The 18670-nt window shown below is 39.4% G+C and overlaps 2 protein-coding genes across 3 annotated transcripts in view; both read right to left on the minus strand.

Annotated features, from left to right (window-relative positions):
• The window catches only part of ANXA5 (annexin A5), a 29236-nt gene extending 26405 nt beyond the window's left edge, over window positions 1–2831 (minus strand). The window contains exons 1-2 of one of the 2 annotated variants that reach the window (XM_083367885.1): window positions 2585–2831; window positions 2105–2148 (exon numbers count right to left, since the gene is read on the minus strand). In XM_083367885.1, coding sequence (XP_083224011.1) covers window positions 2105–2113 — 9 coding nt within the window. In that variant the 5' untranslated portion in view covers window positions 2114–2148; window positions 2585–2831. Of the gene's footprint in view, window positions 1–2104; window positions 2149–2299; window positions 2505–2584 lie in introns of those variants that run through there. The other variant, XM_083367886.1, reaches the window with a different exon arrangement.
• Window positions 2832–16948: 14117 nt separating this feature from the next.
• Window positions 16949–17134, minus strand: SMIM43 (small integral membrane protein 43; the record flags this gene model as incomplete). The annotated part of the gene is made up of 1 exon (XM_083368096.1): window positions 16949–17134. One exon carries the CDS (start codon window positions 17132–17134, stop codon window positions 16949–16951), a length of 186 nt encoding a protein of 61 aa, XP_083224222.1.
• Window positions 17135–18670: the final 1536 nt, after the last annotated feature.

Below are 18670 nucleotides of genomic sequence, written 5' to 3' on the forward strand. Positions count from 1 at the left end.
GATCACAATTTCTGGAGTTTTATTTTCACTTTCAAGCAACAAAAACACCCATTGAAGAAAATGGGTTCATTTAATGGCCATGATGTTCATTTAAAAACCACGATGTTCATGGTTTTTAAAGACTGCTGCAAAAAAGGTCAAAAAATCATGCAAGTTCACATGGTGACCCACTTAATTACTGCCACAATTTAAGATGATAATTCTGGGCTCAATTACAGTCATACGTTGAGGACTCTTTGTAGCTCAACTCCTTCACATGACCAGACATATTTGAAGAAGAAAAAAACCATACAATTTGCTTGGCAAGATGACCTCTTTCATGTAAATTGACATCCTAATTAACAATGATAAAGCAATCATTGTTCATTAATCAGATCAACACAGGTTGGTTTCCCTTTAGAATTTTTATGCAACATACCAAGATTGGAAGGTAGAAAAGGTGTGATTTAAGAGTTATGCATTGCTTCACTTCATCCACAGGCTTTATAATATAATTTTAAATTATATTATGAATATTATTTATAATTTCTGAAAGTTTCTAATTCCCACATCTGTACTCATAAACATTCCAATAGTAGTTTCTATTCCCTCAATTCAGTGACAACTTTTTATCAAACACAACTGACAATGTGTCATATTGCATCTATCAAAGTAGATAGATTATATAATCTATTAAAATTCATGATGAGACAAAGAGCTATACTTATACATTTGAAATACTTTAGTTATTTCAGTTCAAACCAGTTTCTTTGCTATATTTCTCTGGGGTTATGAAATGAATTTAGAATCCATTCAATATAATCTACACAAGTGTTCAGAGGAGTTCATTTGTTGAACCACTTGTAAAGCTATCTTCAATTTGGAATTCTCCATTATGTTAACAGTCAGGCTGTTCAGGCATTTAAAAGTTAGAGCATTTAACTTTTATAAAGTAAATGACATTTGGGACTTTGAGTCATAGTATGAATAAGCTCAGTTCCTCACATTCCAGGTTATCATTTTTGCAAACTTCAAGAAAACTCTGTAAACTTACTTCAGATTTAGTCTGATACAAAAATATTTAAATATATTCAAAAAGATAATTTGACTTGTAAAAAAAAAGGATATAGAACAGGCACTCCAATACAAAAATGCAAAAAATACAAAAAGAATGAAAAGGAAATTCATTATGTAGTTATTTGTTCACCTTTTCACTGCTAAAAAGAAGACACGCCAACCCACAGCAAAACTTTGCAGTTCAAGAAAAAGTTGGCTAAAAGAATGGAAAATAGAAAAAAGCTTGACGTGGAATCATTTGAGCAGGATGAGCTCATCCTCTTCCCAATTTGACCTCTTTAAATATTTAGATGAATTGGCCTAGATCAAATCAGCATAGAGTTAGAAGAAAAACAGAGAGGAAGAAACTGTCCTCCTCTATCCCCAAACAGGGATTTCTTATTCCCAGTCATTTATCTTCAAGAGTATCTGGCAAACGATAAGAAAGCTAACGGGGTTGGCTAGGAATTCTGGGAGTCGTAGTCCCAGCTCAGCTGGAGAACATCACATTGAGGAACGCTAATGTAAAATGTCATAAGCGCAGGGAGCAGAGTCAGTTGAGTCAGAACTTAAAAGAATAACTTTTTTTACCCACTTTTTCTTTTCTTAAGGCCAAACGTTCTTTTGGAATTTCAAGCTAGCTGGGTTTTTGTTTTGTTTTGTTTTTTAAAAAAACCTATTTCGCAGGAATTGCTGTGGGAATCAAACGAATGACAGGTCGCCCTTCGGGGTTTAGGGATCGCGGTGGGTGACGAAATTCCACTGAAGAAACGCACGGCAAAACTGTCTTGCAAAATGGCGGTAGCGCTACAATTCATTTATATCAGGGGTCTTCAAACTTGGCCCTTTTATGACTTGTGGACTTCAACTCCCAGAATTCCTCAGCCAGCAAAGCTGGCTGAGGAATTCCGGGAGTTGAAGTCCACAAGTCATAAAAGGGCCAAGTTTGAAGACCCCTGATTTATATATTCATCGAATCGACTGGCTTCTTTCAAAATTTGTTCAGCCCTCTCGCAAGTTACCGTACTTTTAAAATCACACCGCGAAGAGGAAGCAAGGTGGGACTTACCTTTGCCATGGCTTCGGGGATCGTTTAGGGCCGAAGAGCAAAATCTGCAAGGAAAAAGGAGCGACAGGGTTACGCTTGGAGAGTTCCAGGGAAAGCGGCCAAGAAGCACCGCTACCCAGGAAACAAGCAAATAGAGCCGACAAAGCAGGGCAGCTCTCTTTGGTTTCCCCTACAGCAGCTCCGATTCCGGGGTACCTCAGTAGGCACCCCTTCCAAATCGGGGGGGAATCTCTGCTGAACCCCAACTTTCGGCCGCAGGGAAAAGCCCGAGCGCTTTCTCCTGCCGCTTTTCCGCGCCCTGTTGCTCCAAGCTGGGTTCAGCCAAGGCCTCCGAGATAGAAAGACCGATACGCGGAGCAAGAAGAGCGCTCCGCAATGGCTCCCTCCGCTCGATCTTTCGCTACTTTCGCTAGCCTCAGTGTTAGCTTCGCCGAACTAACTGGGGCTCGGGAAGCAGCAGCCCCCACCTCCGATACGCACCGTAGCCTTAAAAAGGAGAGGGCGAAGGTGCGAGACGCGACCGCCACTCGGGAAGCAACGGAAACGGACAGAGCCGGAGAAAGTGTGCGTGGCTCTCGGGGCCTGCCACACCCTGCAGTCGGATTCTCCCTGCGGCTCCTCGCTGGAGTCGTTTCGTGGTCTTCCTGCCTGGAGCCCCACCCCGGATTACTCTGCTACTCCTCGGGCACGGCGGGCCCTGGGTGTCTCTTTCCTTTTCCTCCCGGTTGAAATTATTACGAAAGTCGGGGACTTAATAATGGGCGGATGCGTGAGACGAAGCTCTTTCTGGGTCATTGTTGGTCCTATGCAGAACGGTTGCTTTACACCCAAGCCAACGCACCGCTTGCACAATTAAAGTAAAGGGCGGTTGTAATAGTTGTAGCCAGTGCTTTTTTTTGTAAAAGAAAAAGGTGCCGGAACTCACACATGTCATACAACCCGCCTTGCCTACCCTACAAGGCTCCATCTAAAAAAGGTGCCGGAACTCCATTCTGAGCGTTTTATGAGAAAAAAAAGCCCTGGTTGTAGCTGTCCTGTGATAAGTGTCTCAGTTCAGGGACCGCAGTCGCCCTACAAACGAAGGCATTCTTTGTTTCGTCGTGGTAAAAATCATATCCTGACTGATTCGCACAGTGGGCTACATCTATCAGGCTGGGCCCACACAACGTTTTCAGACACAAATAATGAAACTGGCAAAGCTGTGAATTCAAAGAAATTCACTTCCTAGTAAACGGTTATAAAGAAGAAAGATCCATAGTGTATCTGGTCTAAATAAATCAAAGGACTTGCCTATGGAAGTCTGTCCAAACAGGAGAGCTGTTTCTTTGAACAGAATGAGGTAGTTACCTTAAACTTTTGACTATTTTAGTTATTAATAATAAATAACCAAAAATTATAATTTCACCACTAGGTTTGTGCGGTTAAAATGTTCAGTCTGGTGGGTCATGATCTTCAAAAATATGGAAACTTGCAGATGATTTGTTCCTTCCTCTTGAAGTTTTGCCATTTTCCACCCATTAAAACCAAAGGTGTTTTGAACTATGTAGTTTGTCTGCACCATTTCAGAAATGAAATTCATAAATAAGAAAATCAGATTTTATGTGTGCAAAAAAAAACCCATTTCCAGAAATATTCCAAGTTTTTTAAATTGCAATTTTAAAATAAAAAATGATGAAAGTAAGCCGTGTAATATAATTAGGACAACTGAGAACTAACCTTAACATTTTTAAAGATCATATAATCTTGGAATTTCTTTGTGAGCTTTCTGATAAGACAAAACAGAGAAATCGGTATGCTGCAGAAACTAAGATGAATTAACCCAAATACTCTGAAATCTCTAAGACAGAACTAAGGAAAATTCCACATAACAGCTGAGGTTCTGTGCTGCTCCCAGCTATACTGGAAAAATTTTTTTAAAATTTGAATCTAGATCAGGGGTGTCAAACTGCCAGCCCACAGGCCAGATGCGACATGGCAAAACCGCACCCATCCCATTGCCAGCAATGGAAAAAAAGTCACGATACATTGTGACACGTCACATGAAATACATCATGACAGATCATGTGACGTGAGTTTGACACCCCTGATCTAGATAAAGGTTTATTGGCAAAGGGATCAGGCTGCTGCTCAAGGCAGATTGGGCCCATTACAGACCCTGATTAGCCTAGCCCTAGCCCTTACCCTGATTCTAAACCATCCCATCCATCTTAAGCTATCAGAGTGTCTATCAGAGTTCCCCTTCTCCTTTTAGGAATTGTTACCTGCTCATTAGTCCCCATTCTTTTCCTGGTTTTCCAGTTGTTTGCACATAGTGATGGTATCACGTGTTTTTCCCATGTTCTGTCATTTAGCCCTTTCCTTCTTTTTTCCTTATGTATGTATGTATGTATATATTTTTCTTACCATTTCACACTACAGTATTTAAAGCAAATGTAATAGGATGACCGGAAGCACTACATTATTTTGGAATCAAAAGTCAACCTGACCCTCCTGGCTGGGCACTGAAATCCAATGTAATTGATGAGTGTTTATTTGGGAAAGGTTGTTATGAGTAAATAAGCACCCACCATGGTATTCCTGGGCATTATCACCATCCCCTTCCCGAGTGCAGGAACAGATCAGGTCCTCCCAGTCCCCCCCCCTTGCAAAGTTTTCCAAATTTCTTTCGAAATTGTTTTTTATACCTGTGTTAATTTGAATCCTTTACAGGGGATGGTCTTCAACACCTGGTTCCAAACTGACAGATGCAATTAAGTTGGTTGCAATGCCTGCCAGGCCTTTTTTTTCCAAGGGCTGGTCACTGTCCCATGCAACCATTTCATCCTGGGCTGCCAAGACTGCTGTTCTCTGCTGATTGGCAGCTGTCATTTCCCCATAATATTGTTGTTGATTTAACAACAGGCTGTTAATGACCTATCCTCACCACGTGAAGGGCATGCTTCATTCAGTCCTTATATCTCCCAGTGGGCACCCTTTTGGATTCTATCCAAGCTGAATGAAGCATGCTCCATTCTCAGAGTACCGCAGACCTTTCTTTTTCATCCCTTCTTTTTCATTTTCTTTTACATCTTCAAATGGTAACAGGGATGTTGCTGTTTTGTTCCTGTGATATTCCTCTTTGCTACAAAGTTTCCATACACCAACAGAAGGGGGGGGGAATGAAAGAACGATCTTATCTCCTGTTGCTTTGAGCCACAGAGTTGCAGAGGAAGGATCATACCACAAGAGGGCGAAAACAATCAAAGCAACAAAAAATGATCAAAGCAGTTGTTACTATCAAAGATAATTTGCAGAACAGTGTGTAATTCTATGCATTCAAACCATTTGGGAAGGCAATGGCAAGAACCTAGAATAAGTGGAAGAAGAACAATACCTCAGTGGTGGGCCTAGGCAGGCTGGTTCACACAAGAACCAGCCAGCAAGGTTTACTTTCTCTAGATCAGACATGTCAAAACAAGGCCCGGGGGGCCGGATCCGGCCCGCGAAGTGCTTTCATGTGGCCCGCGAAGCCATCCTGGAAACAGTGAGGGAACGGCCCCCACTGCCTTGGCCCTGGCCCAGAGACCCTCCTTCTGTCAGAGACCCTCAGATCTGTCCCACTCCTGCCCAGGCCCCCATAGGCACCCTTGATGCGAACGATGTAGAGCTGGCCACGCCCACCCAGTAGGCCATACGCACTATAGCCACGCCCACCCAGTAGGCCACGCCCACCTGGCCCCCTAAGGGCAACTGCAATGCTGATGCGGCCCTCAATGAAATTGAGTTTGACACCCCTGCTCTAGATGGGTGAGAAGGGCAAATAACTGGAGAATGACCCATCAGGTCCTTCAGTTGCCATAGTTCAGAGTGAGCACCACCATGGCCCCGCCCCACCCCACCACAGTCCGAAGTGGAATTTCTGAAGTTGCCTTACAAAGCAGGTGGGAGCACAAGAGAGACCAGCACAGCTCAGGCTGCAGTATGGAATTGCCCAGAGCCTACTTTCTGGTCTTAGTCACCCATCACTGTATTTAGCTTGGCACAGTACCTATTGAACATAACAAATTGAATCTGCCTACTTTTTGGAGATATTAGTAGACCTATTCAAGAATAGAAAATAAAATATTTGCTTTGCAGGACAGGGCAGTGAAAGGATAGTTAGTTCAGAATGCCAGATGGCATAAAAAGAATACAACAATAATCATAGACGATTGTTTCAACAGTTTATCCATTCAGGAACAAAACCAAAGATGAGTTATTGCTATATTTCCCCTCTGACGGGATGGGGTTGGGTTTTTATAAATAGTTTTAATTTTAATATGTATTAATTATTATGGGCATAATGGTTTAATTGCTTTTAATTTTTGTATTCTGTTTTTTATTATGTATTGCCCTGTTCACCGCCCTGAGTCCTTCGGGAGAAGGGCGGTATACAAATTAAATTATTTAAATTAAATTAAATATTCCAAATGGCAACATGCTAGTCTAAGTAGAATAAAAGCTTTTCTGTTGGAAAACTCTTCAGGTATCGGGAGAAAATCAGTAAAATTGTCTCTACTGTGGTGGTTCAAGGCCTTAAGTCTGTTTCTCAATACATTCACTTCAAAGAGTCTCTGATCCCAGTAAGGGCTTTTTCAGACCCAGCCATTTTCAAGAATGGAGCTGAGAGACTCCAGTGAATAGTTTTTTATTACATCTTTCTTCCAAGAGGCATTAGATCTATCGGTAATGATGAACTCAATCAGGGACTATCCAAAAGACTAATTTTATCCAGAGATTTAATTTGGAAAATCTCATATAGTTCTCCATGAAGGCAATGATGAACTCAGGAATGTGTTACCTACATATAAGGAAATTTTGACAAGTTTCTTACAAATTTGAACTCTACAGTTTCTGAAGCACTCGATCTTTGAGGCAACAAAAAATATGCAAAGTACAATGACAGCCCAGCAAATCAACTCAAAAATTTATTAGTAGCTGTTGGGATAAAATTATTACCAAAATTACCTAGAATAATAGAAACCATCTAGACATGGATTGAAATATCATGGAATTGATACAATACACTGGGAGATTTTAAATAACATTCCAAATATTTTTTTAAAAAAATTGATCTGTTTGATTTGAAAGCCATTAATTTGCCATTTATTTGGCAATTTGCAAACTGTTAGCAAACAGGAAACCTTTACTTCTGTAATAGTTCTTTTTTATGATAAAATGATAAAATGTTGCAAATCCTCTCAAGTGTCACCAGCGATAGAGGTAGGTTTCTGAAACAATAACTGCACCATCATCATAAAGTAGATAAGATAGAATTATTGGCTAAATTAAGATATTCTTTTTTGATAGAATATGCCACAGCTTGACACCCTACATGAAAGTAATTGTCATTGTGAGACCTCCCGTGGCAGCATGTCTAACCTGCAGGTAGCTATTTGTGTGCAGTATCATGATCAACTACAATAGTTATCACCTGGAAAGGCTCCCAATTTTCTCCACAACCTCACCCAGCAGTGAAAAGCTTTCTGGGAGTCAATGAAAGTGGCATAAAGACCGAATGTGTGCCACACTGAAGCTATCTTGTTCCTTGTTCTAAATCTCCTCTTACATTAACTAATCAATAAGTTTAATGCAAATACTGAATTGTATGTAGCAATGTTCAGTGTACAGTTTGCTGGTGATACTTAGCAGTAATGTTATTTGCTTGGAACAATAGAGAAGTCAGTTGTCATTGCATTCTTCAGGGATAATTTTTTCCTTCTGTCTAGTCTTCAGTTTGGGGATTTTCTGGCAGTATATCATTACAATATTAATCAGGTCCAACTGGTCTTAGCGTTTCTGAAATTAGCCAAGTTGAGCTAGGCTTTGTTGTTCTTCCTCCCTCCCCCTCCCCCAATATAATTGACTTTTAAGAAAAAGAATGCACATAAAGTGCATGTAAATATATGAGAAATGGTAGATTGCATCTGAGAATAAAGTTCATAAGCTGAATACATTGAGAACAGGTATTAATGAAAGATGGTAGATAATTTATTGATAGGTTACATAGTACATTTTGTTCACTGGGGAGTGATTATCAATGATATTCAGCATGCATTCTTGCAACAATATATGTATACCCTTGTTTGGTTTCTTACATCGTTGTCTGCGCTTTGTTTTATTTTGACCCGTTTTTATGCGCATACAAATAAATTCGAATGACACACGTTTAATAACTTAATATTAAAAATAAAGAAATGGGATAGCATTGTTTCATCAAGTGCCTCCATACAGAAAAATATATGATATCCTGTGATATCTACAATTGCAAATAGCTTCAAGAAAGAGTTGCTATGATAATTAAAACTGGGGCAATTACATGATAACATATATTTTAACATGTTGACATTTGTAGTGTCTAGGGGCAGTGAAATAACTTGCATCATATATTAAAACATAAGTCCCAAATAGCAGCATTTGCATGCTGACATCATTTTACCTCTTTTGCCATTCACAAACATTACTATTTTGACCAAAAAGAGATGTACAGTGAAGAAGATTCAATGAGATTCATCATTTATTTATGTAATAAAAATCTTTTGTAATAGACTATCATCATTTTGTATACACATCTTGTTTTAGAGAGAAAAGTGAGGATGCTTGAAGTATTTATATCTCCCCTTAACATTGTAGAAATGTTTTACTCAAATGAGAAAAGAACAATATCTATGTATACAATCTTTTATTTAAAAATACTTTAAATTGTTATTTCTTTTTGCATAAAGACGAGAAACCCTGAAGTTTTAGCACCACTGAATTTTTGTTTCTTTAATTACTACAAATGCATGTATAAGTAGAATTCGTACCTCTAAAATTTATTGAAGTTTCTGTCTAATAAATTTATCTTATTGCTGCTATAGATTGATTATATTTCGTTCATTCTTTGTATCCACATTTCATAAACATTTTGCATTTACAACAATATAAAACATTTGAGCAATTCTTGCATTAAATTATATGGTTTATCTTTCTTAATTGTAATCAAGTTATTTTTTTCCAAAATCCTCTTTTATTTCCAATATCATAAGAGTATTAAAAATTCTTTCATCAGGGAATGCTATTTTAAAAATAGACTTTCTAATCTACTTATTACATATATTCTATTGCTTTTAGATCCTTGTTTTTGTTTTTAAACAGTGAAGCATATTCATACTAGATCAACACATTCACATAGAATAACTATTTTCCAATCAATTTTTGCATGCTTATATATACCAAACCAAATGTCAGACATAACAATCTGTAAAATAAAATAAGATGAACACTATATCGTTTCACAGGATTGTGTAAAACATTGCAATCATGCATCTTACAAGTTACAACAAATAGTAAACACAGGAAATATTCCCACTTCCATATAATGCAATGGATATTTTTAATGAGTTTAACAGATTATCATAAAAGCTATTAAATAAAAGGGGTACATTTGCACATATATAAAATGTTTATTCAATTCACAGATATCCCAGCCCATTCCCAATTTTTAAATTCATTCTTGAGCGGCTCTCCCCAATATATCTTTCCATAACTTCCCAGCAGAAGAAGGCTATTCTTAAATTTGATAAAAAGTGACTTTTTCGGAAAGAGATTATCATTATTATTGTCCTTAACAGTAAAGCTATGTAGCAGTATAATTATGAAATTCAAACTGAACAAACATTGAAAACTCTGCATAGTGTTTATTTTTTAAAATGTTCCAGCTTAATGGACCTTTTGGAGTAATGTGTAAATAAAACATTCTGTTCTCTTTATTATTAGTGATAAAGATCAATGCTTTTTAAGCTACTTGTTCTTATTTCAGACTCAGAATCTGCAGAAAGATAAGCGCACAAATTACAAGAGAATACAAATTTTATTTATAGAAACAAAGGAAGGACATGAATGAAGTCTTGGATATCTGAAATTTCGTTCTGGTTTTTTATTTACTTTAACAATAACTAACATGCAGGCACTGTTATAGTTATATCCCAAAGGAGTACCTGATCAAATTTGTAGAAGGAGGAAGAGTCTTTTATTTATATGTAAATTTTAATTGATATTGTTTATTACTTAGTCATATTTATCTCATTCCACAACCATTATTGATTATTCCATGACTTGTCCGTTCTCTAAAGACAGCTATCTTTTTAACCAGGTTTTCTTTTTGTTTTGTTTTTCCTCCCAAAAGCAATCTCATCATATCTTTCTTTGCTTGTTTCAAGAACAAAATGGCCCAGCTTTCAGTTCTAATGCCAAGGAGTATAGGAGATCCATCTATAAAGAAAAGATCATCTCATCTGAGCAAAAAGAATTAACGTTATATCTTGTGTAAATTAGCAGATTTGCAAACTAGGCAAATTACATCAGGGCAGTCACCATGCATATCTTACTCCCTAAATAAAAAGAAGCAGTGAAAAAATTGTCTCTCTCCCCTAATACCTAAATTGTATTCAGAATTGATAACATATTGGGCAGCCTTGAATTGGCTTAACCTATTAATAGAGAAGGTGTTAGAAGAATTGAACCAAGTGTTTCTCTCCTCAGAAAATTATTTGATAGTTTGGAGAAGACTGGTATAATACTGAAGTCAGATTAAATTGCATTCCATATACAAAAGACAGCCAGGTTAATAGCTGGGTCTTAGAATGCACTACTTGGGAATAGCAAGCTAGTTTAGGGAATACCTGACCTCAGAAAGTTCTGTCCCCCAGAGAGGATAATGGCTGTTAACAGTTGCCTTTGGAAGGATCCATCCTATTCCCCACATCCCAACTCCAATATCTGCCTTTTAAGATTGGTAGAGCCATTCCTCCAATTTGGGAGATATAAAGAGAGGATAAATCCCAAACTTAATCTAGGTCTCAAATCATTAAATCTGTATTCTCTATTGAGGCTGCCCAATCAGCTTTCTTTCAAACTGTTGTGAGGCTAAGGAGCTGGGTTCCAAGGCAGGATGAAAACCCAATTTCAATCTTGCAGCTAACTCAATATTCAGTTGAAAACAAGAGATTCCCTCAGCAATCAAACAAAGAATAATCCTCTTTTGTAACATTCCTGAATTTGAAAGCATCAGGACAAAGACGCAACCAATTAATTATACAAATGAGCTATTCATAGAGTCCTAAGACTGTATCTCCTGAAGACTAGTTTACAGCAGGACTGCAAAAAATTTTTAGAGCCAAGACTATGTTTGCATTTGAGCATGGTGAGCACGCCAGGAACTGCAGTTTAAATTGCTAGTGGGGAAAAAATTGGTGGAACCATGACATAAACTAAATTTAATTTAATTTAGTTGGCATTTGCAGTATATGTAATGAGAATTAATACATTTGAATGAAATACAGTTATTTCGCTTATTCCTTAATAATCTCTTGGAAGTCTTCTGGAGGTAGGCGTTACAGAATGTCTCTAAACTTATATTGTCTTCATTCACTATAATATTGAAGAATTACAGGAACAGAAGTCCAACATATATGAAAATCAGGTGCTTGGCGAAAGATAATTAAAATATCAATAAATTGCTGCAGACCCTGTTTGTCAAGGAAATTCTACTGGTGAAGTCCAGGAGAAGAGTCTTCTCTGCCGTGGCTCCTGCCCTTTGGAACATTGTGCCCCACAGTGAACCACACCCACCCTTTGGACCTTCCATAAAGGCTTGAAGACCTGGCTTTGCCAGTTGGCCTGGGGCCCCAACAGTGCATCACCGTTGAAGCATCTGATGGATTAAGGCAAGACCTGCATCTCCCACTGTGGGTATGGTGTTCCTTCCTCCCCATCTTTTTAATTATAAATTATTACTATTATTATTATGAGTATTTATTGCTTCAATGTTTCATTGGCTTTTAATGCTTGTAAGCCATGCAGAATCACCTCTCGCCGAGTTGGGCAGCAAACAAGTCTAATGAATAAGTAACAAAGTAAGTAAGTAAAGAAGTAAGTAAATAAAATATTACATGCTATAGTATAGTCGAATCCCAAGTGCCGCGTAACAGAGTGAGCGCCTGTTACTCGTCCCAGCTTCTGCCAACCTAGCAGTTTGAAAGCACGTAAAAATGCAAGTAGAAAAATAGGGACCACTACGATGGGAAGGTAAGAGTGTTCCGTGCACCTTTGGCGTCTAGTCATGCCGGCCACATGACCACGGAGACGTCCTCGGACAAGCGCTGGCTCTTCGGCTTTGAAACGGAGATGAGCACTGGCCCCTAGAGTCGGAAACGACTAGCACGCATGTGCGGGGGAACCTTTACCTTTATAGTACTTGGAAAATACAGAGGGAATATTAAAGGATGAATTCAAAATGTCTTTTTTTATTTGGCTATTAATATTTTAATTTTATCATGTAAGCCAGTTTCACGGTAATATTACCAGTACAAGTCAGGATACAGGTTTTAAATAATTAATTTCACTCCATTTCCTCTTAATTTAATGTAAATAAAATTAACTAATCTCTTGCTTTTAAAAAGTTATTTTTTTTGAGCTCCCTTTAGTTATCAATTAATCAAGCAAGCCTTATCATTCTTATTATACCTTGTAATTTATACTGTTTTTATCATTTTCCTGCATTTGGTCAATATTTTTCTAGTCATTAGTTGCTGTTAATGATAAGTAGCAGCACTTACTGTGAGGCCATTAGAGCCAAACAGACAACTTGTTTTTTTGAAAGTTTTGCTTAGAGCTGAAATGCACCAATAATCTCATCTACCATAAACCAACACTGATTCTTTGTTATTACTGTTTGTCTAGTCATCTTCAGATTGTTGATCCATTAATTCACTTGAAAAAGGTCTGAGGTTACAAAACCATATTAGTTATTTCATATAGCAGGCAAAACAACTGCCATTCTAATCATCCCAAAGAATATTCTTTCAAAACAATCATCAGGTGTTCCTTTAGTCCCTTTATCAAGTCAGAAGTTATTTCATCTGCCATACTGGTAGGCATTATTCCACAGTTGCTCTTTTAATCTTTTTTAATTTATATTGTTATTGATGGATACAAATTATTACATTATCTCATTTTATTGTAAATTTACCATATTAACTGTATATAGTTTTACCTTAGCTTATTTCCTGCCTTTAAAATATATAATATAAACCACACAGAGAGAGACAGATACATATGTATACATACACATGATATACAATTCTTAGGTTTAAAATGCTTATTAAAGAGATCTTCTGAGACTCTCCTTAACAGAATCTATTTAGTAAATACGAAGTCATATTTTTGATAAGGGAGGGAGGGAGGGAGGAAGGGAGGGAGGGAGGAAGGAAAGACAGTAGTTCCCCCCATGTCCCCCCCAGGGAAGAAAACCATCGCAAGACACTCTTCTGTTTTAACTTTTTTTCCTTGTCGCTATTTGGAGTTTTCATCCTGCTTTCGTGAGATGGCAGCATTTGGGAGGGGGTGTAGCTGCCCCCTTCCCCCCAAGCCATCAGCTGAGCAAGACGCCCTCCTGCCCACTGCCCCACCCACCAGACCCCCCCTGGAATTCCCCCATCCCTGCCCGGCCCCCACAGGCATCCCTCCCCAGGAGCAACATTGAGCTGGACATGCCTACCCTGGCCATACCCAGCCAGTCTGCCATGACCACTGTAGCCACACCCACCCAGAGGGCCACGCCCACCTGGCACCCAGCAATACATAAGTGGGTTTTGGGTTGCACTTTGGGCACTCGGTCTCTAAAAGTTTCGCCACCACTGGCTTAGCTTATATACTGACCCTTGGTAAGCGAATCTCAATAAAGAAAAATCCCAAAACATCCAGTACATGTAGAACAGTCTGACAATGTTTCTCAGTCTCAGCAGCTTCCTGATGTGTAATCTCCCAGAATTCCCCAGCCAACCATCTTCCTTACACTCTATACTAGACTAGGAAGAAATAGATTAGAAGGCCTGAGGTAACATGTGAAAAAAGGCATTTAGGGAGGAACAGAATAGGAATTATTGGGCTATGCAAACATTCAATGTCTTTGCGATATCGTGAAATAAACAAGTATCTGCTAAACATGTAACACTTGTTCCAATCAATTGTTCCAATTAAAGCCAAGTCTGCTACACGTAGAGGGAGGGTTCTTTTTACTATTGGTAGCATTGCACCTTTACATACATCTACAACATGGGTGTCAAACTTGCCACATCACGTGACGTGTCATGACGTATCGTGACTTTTTTTGCATTGGCAGAGCTGGGGTGGGCGTGGCTTCCGTATGATGCAACCAGCTCTCAGGCCGGCAGTTTGACACCCCTGATCTACAATTAAGTGAAATTCTCACAATAAGATGGATGGTGGAATGTAGTCACATAGGTTTTAATTTCACCTTAGGCACAAAGCCAGCTGGGTGATCTTGGGCCAGTCACTCTCTCTCAGCTCTAGGAAGCAGGCAAGGCCAAACCACTTCCAAAACCTTTGCTAAGAAAACTGCAGGGACTAGTCCAGGCAGCAATTAAGAATCAAAAACTGACTTGAAGACATTTCCCCCCTCCCCCCCAAAAATAAGGTGGCTAAGCCAGCATCTTATATCCTGAACTGAGCCTTATGAAAAAACCGTTGCTTCTCTGATATGTCACCTGCATGAAAATTACAATTATCAGAACACAGCTACTGCAGTTATTGCCAGAACCTGACAAAAACCCTCCCTACATATACCACACACACACACACACACACACACAGTCTAATCATTAGCTTTCATATACAAAATCAGGAGCTTTTTACAGTATACAAATGCAACTATTTAACTATGTGGATAATTTTTCTATCAAAATGCCAGTTAACCTCCACCAGTTAAACTTCCAACCTATTCCAAATGGCTCACAGTCACCTGTTTCCTATACATCCTCTGGAATGCTGATGATCCTGCTAGTGGACAATAAATTAAACTATCTAAACAAAGACACACATATATTTTGAAAATAACAATATGTTCAAAGGAATAACAATGCTATTCTACCTAAGAAATCAAAAAGGTTAATTAAAGCCAAAAGTTTTAATAGCCTAAAGGCAAAGCCAGGTATCATTAAAACATCAGTGACAAAGACAATGAAAAGAATGCCTGGAGACGTGTACTGATTTCTTCCCTTTACCAAGAAACTTGATAGAGTACAAACCTTACAGATTATGTGAAATCATTTGGAACCAATATTGCCCAAGGACATTTATAAAGCGTGTTTGTGTCTATTTCATAAATTTCATTTGAATAAAGAGATCTACTGACCACTGTGTAGAATGATCAGAGTCCATCAGACTGGAGTAAGATATTGGATGAGAATTAGAACAAGGCATCCATTCCTACTGTTAGTCCCACTGACATCTTTGGGGCTTGATTTAGTCATGATTAAAGTTTCTCATTCACTTCCATGGGATAAAATGTTCTGGATTCACACAGCATATTTTATAACAATGGAGTAGTAAAGAACAAACCAGACCATTGCTTACCAAGTTAAACTGGATAATTAATAAGGTCTCCAATCTTTGAAGTTTGGAGAAAAGCAGTTTAATTATTCCTAAGAAAGTTCATGTCATGATAGGATTCACACCTTGCTTATACATAGATCTAAGTCAGGGGTAGGCAACCTTGGCTCCTTTATGACTATGAGCTATGCTGGCTCAGGAATTCTGGAAGTTGAAGTCCACGAGTCATAAAAGAGCCAAGGTTGCCTACCCCTGATCTAAGCCAAAACTAAACTGACAGTATTGTGTAATTACCTGGTGTGAGTAGCAGTTTACTCAAAACTAAAATAATAAATGTTCTTTCCACATTTTGTTGCATAAGCCACCAATGCAATTTTTAAAACTGAAGCCACATCTTGATTCAATGGAATCATTATAGTGTCCACTGAAATGTTACAGTGTTCCAAGGCTCCTTAGCAGCTTTAAGACTTGTGGACTTCAAGTCCCAGTATTCCCCAGCCATCCCCACAAGAAAGAGACCTCTGTACTCATGTCCCTATGTGTGCATGATTCCGGGCTAGGCTAATCTATAAAACAATATATTAATAAACAGATATTAATTTATTTAAGCTGAGAGCAGAGTAAATGTAAAGGATGTATATGAACAGTATCAAAGGGACTTGAGTGATCATTATGATTTTAAATTAGTAAACAAAAATGGAAAAAAAATAAATGCAAAAATGGAGAAAATTGAGACATTTAAAAATATATTTGCAGCATTTCTTACTACTTCAATGTCTCTGTAAACCTGAGACTTCAAACATTTGCTCAGGAAATTTGAGCCACTTAATACCATTTGTATTGGGGCTGCTTTATGCGTATCTTAGGCAGGTTGTAGTAGAAGCATGTTTTGCATTATATACAGAATTTAGATTCCCCCCATCTCCCCCCAAAAAGTTATCAAAACCAGCTGAAATGAAGAAATCAAAGAATGGCTTTGGAATTTATATCAAGTTTCTTTTTTTTACTGTAAGTAGAATTCCTTCTATTTATGACTTATCGAGCCTTTTCATATTTAAGAATTCCAGTAATTAAGGAACCCCCTAAACCTTATCCATTTGCCAGACTGGAAGCTAAACCGAGGAACTTATTTTGTGATTATTTAGGGCAGCTTTCTCAAAGCAAAGTCTGAGAGTGGGAGCCAGAAGATTCAGGAAGGCCGTTCTGGAGCCCGAGCAAGGATCTCTCCGACTGAATTGGAGACTGGAAGCTGAGGATGGGGCTGAAGCTGGTTTTGAAATTACTATTTCCCAGCCCAAAGAGCCCGTTCTGTCGCTACTGGATCACACATCCCAACTGCCAAGATCAACAACCCAGCGGGACACACCTGTGGCCGGCCGGCCCTCGGCACTCGGGGCGTACTTCGTCTTTTACTCCAGCAGGGGGCGCCTCGTCTCACAAGCTTTGCTCGCGGCAGAAGCCCCAGGGCTCTCGCAAGGAAGGGCGCCCGGGCTGGAGGGCGCCGGTGCTGGCGACGGAATTCTTCAGCTGCTTAATGACCCCGAAGAGGAGCAGGACGAGCAGGAAGAGCAGAAGGAAGAAAAGCGCGAGGTAGAGGAGCAAGTTGAATTGCCACTCCATGGCGCCGCTCAGGCCATCCCCTCACCAACTGCCCCGCCGGGCTTCCTGTTCCCAGGAGGGGGCGAAAGCGGGGTATTCAGCCGCCCCGGACATCTCTCTTCCTCGAGCTCCCCCCTCCGCGCACATTCATTCACGCTTTCTTCGCCGAGTCTGGGAGCCAAAAGGAAAGAGACGCGGGAAAGACCGCCAAGAAGGTTCTCGCCGACTCCGGGTTGGGAACAGCGCGACCAATCAGTCCGTCGCGGTAAATAAAGGGCTGGCGCTTTGTAACGGGCTGTTTTCACTCACAGACCCCCGCTGAAGGAACACGCAAACACACATACACACACACACGCACGCACACGCCGCGCTTGGGACGGATTTCTTAGCACAGTCCCGCAGATAATGGTATAGGGCAGGGGTAGGCAACCTCGGCTCTTTTATGACTCGCGGACTTCAACTCCCAGAATTCCTGAGTCAGCTATGCTTACCCCTGCCTTAGACCCTTCACAATTTATTATTACTTTCCATCTCTTTTGTGGAACTTTTTTTTAAAGAATGGACTATATATTTTTGTCCTATTACTCAGTTGAAGTAGTCCATAAAATACATAAATTTCATAAATCATAGAATTGCAAAGCAATTGTGCACTCAAAACTAGCCACAACAGTTTAACTGTGCTGAAATTCTATAGACTCTTTGTTATTTATTACTGAAGAGTTTCTAGTCTTGAGAAGACATGCAATGATTTCTCCATCAAAGAATTTGTTTTGTTCCACATTAACAGATAAGAGCATAGAAAATCTGTTGTGAGTAGTAGCATTAATTTTATTGCCAGAAGAAAATGGAAGACATACTAAAAAGAACTAATGGTCAGTTGTTACAGTACAAAACAGATTCTGACAGGAAAATAGGAATAATTGGAAGGGAAAGTGAGAACTTGACTGGTAGAGTCAAGATAAGTATTAAGGCAATGGTTCCACCCATCATTGGAATGTGGTTCCTTTAAAAGGCTTTCTATGAGGAAGTGCAGCTGTTAGGTTAAAAACAGTTTTCCATTCCTTTTCATTGTTTATATGTCCATTCAGTGAATGAACACAGGAAAGGAGATTGTATCTAGTGATTTTCATATGTCTAGGTTTACACATACTGCTAAGCCATGGTTTAATTGCAGTATCTTACTTAAGACATCAATCCTATAAACCATGGCTTACAGTGCAGAATGACTGGTTCACACAAACAAACAATAAAGGTAAGGTAAAGGTAAGGGTTCCCCCGCACATGTGTGCTAGTCGTTTCCAACTCTAGGGGCCAGTGCTCATCTCTGTTTCAAAGCCGAAGAGCCAGCGCTTGTCCGAGGACGTCTCCGTGGTCATGTGGCCGGCATGACTAGACGCCAAAGGACGCATGGAACACTGTTAGCTTCCCACCGTAGTGGTCCCTATTTTTCTACTTGCATTTTTACATTCTTTCGAACTGCTAGGTTGGCAGAAGCTGGGACGAGTAACAGGCGCTCACTCTGTTACGTGGCACTCGGGATTCGACCCACCAAATTGA

This window comes from Vipera ursinii (assembly GCF_947247035.1).
Source record: "Vipera ursinii genome assembly, chromosome: 7".
NCBI classification, from domain to species: Eukaryota; Metazoa; Chordata; class Lepidosauria; order Squamata; family Viperidae; genus Vipera; species Vipera ursinii.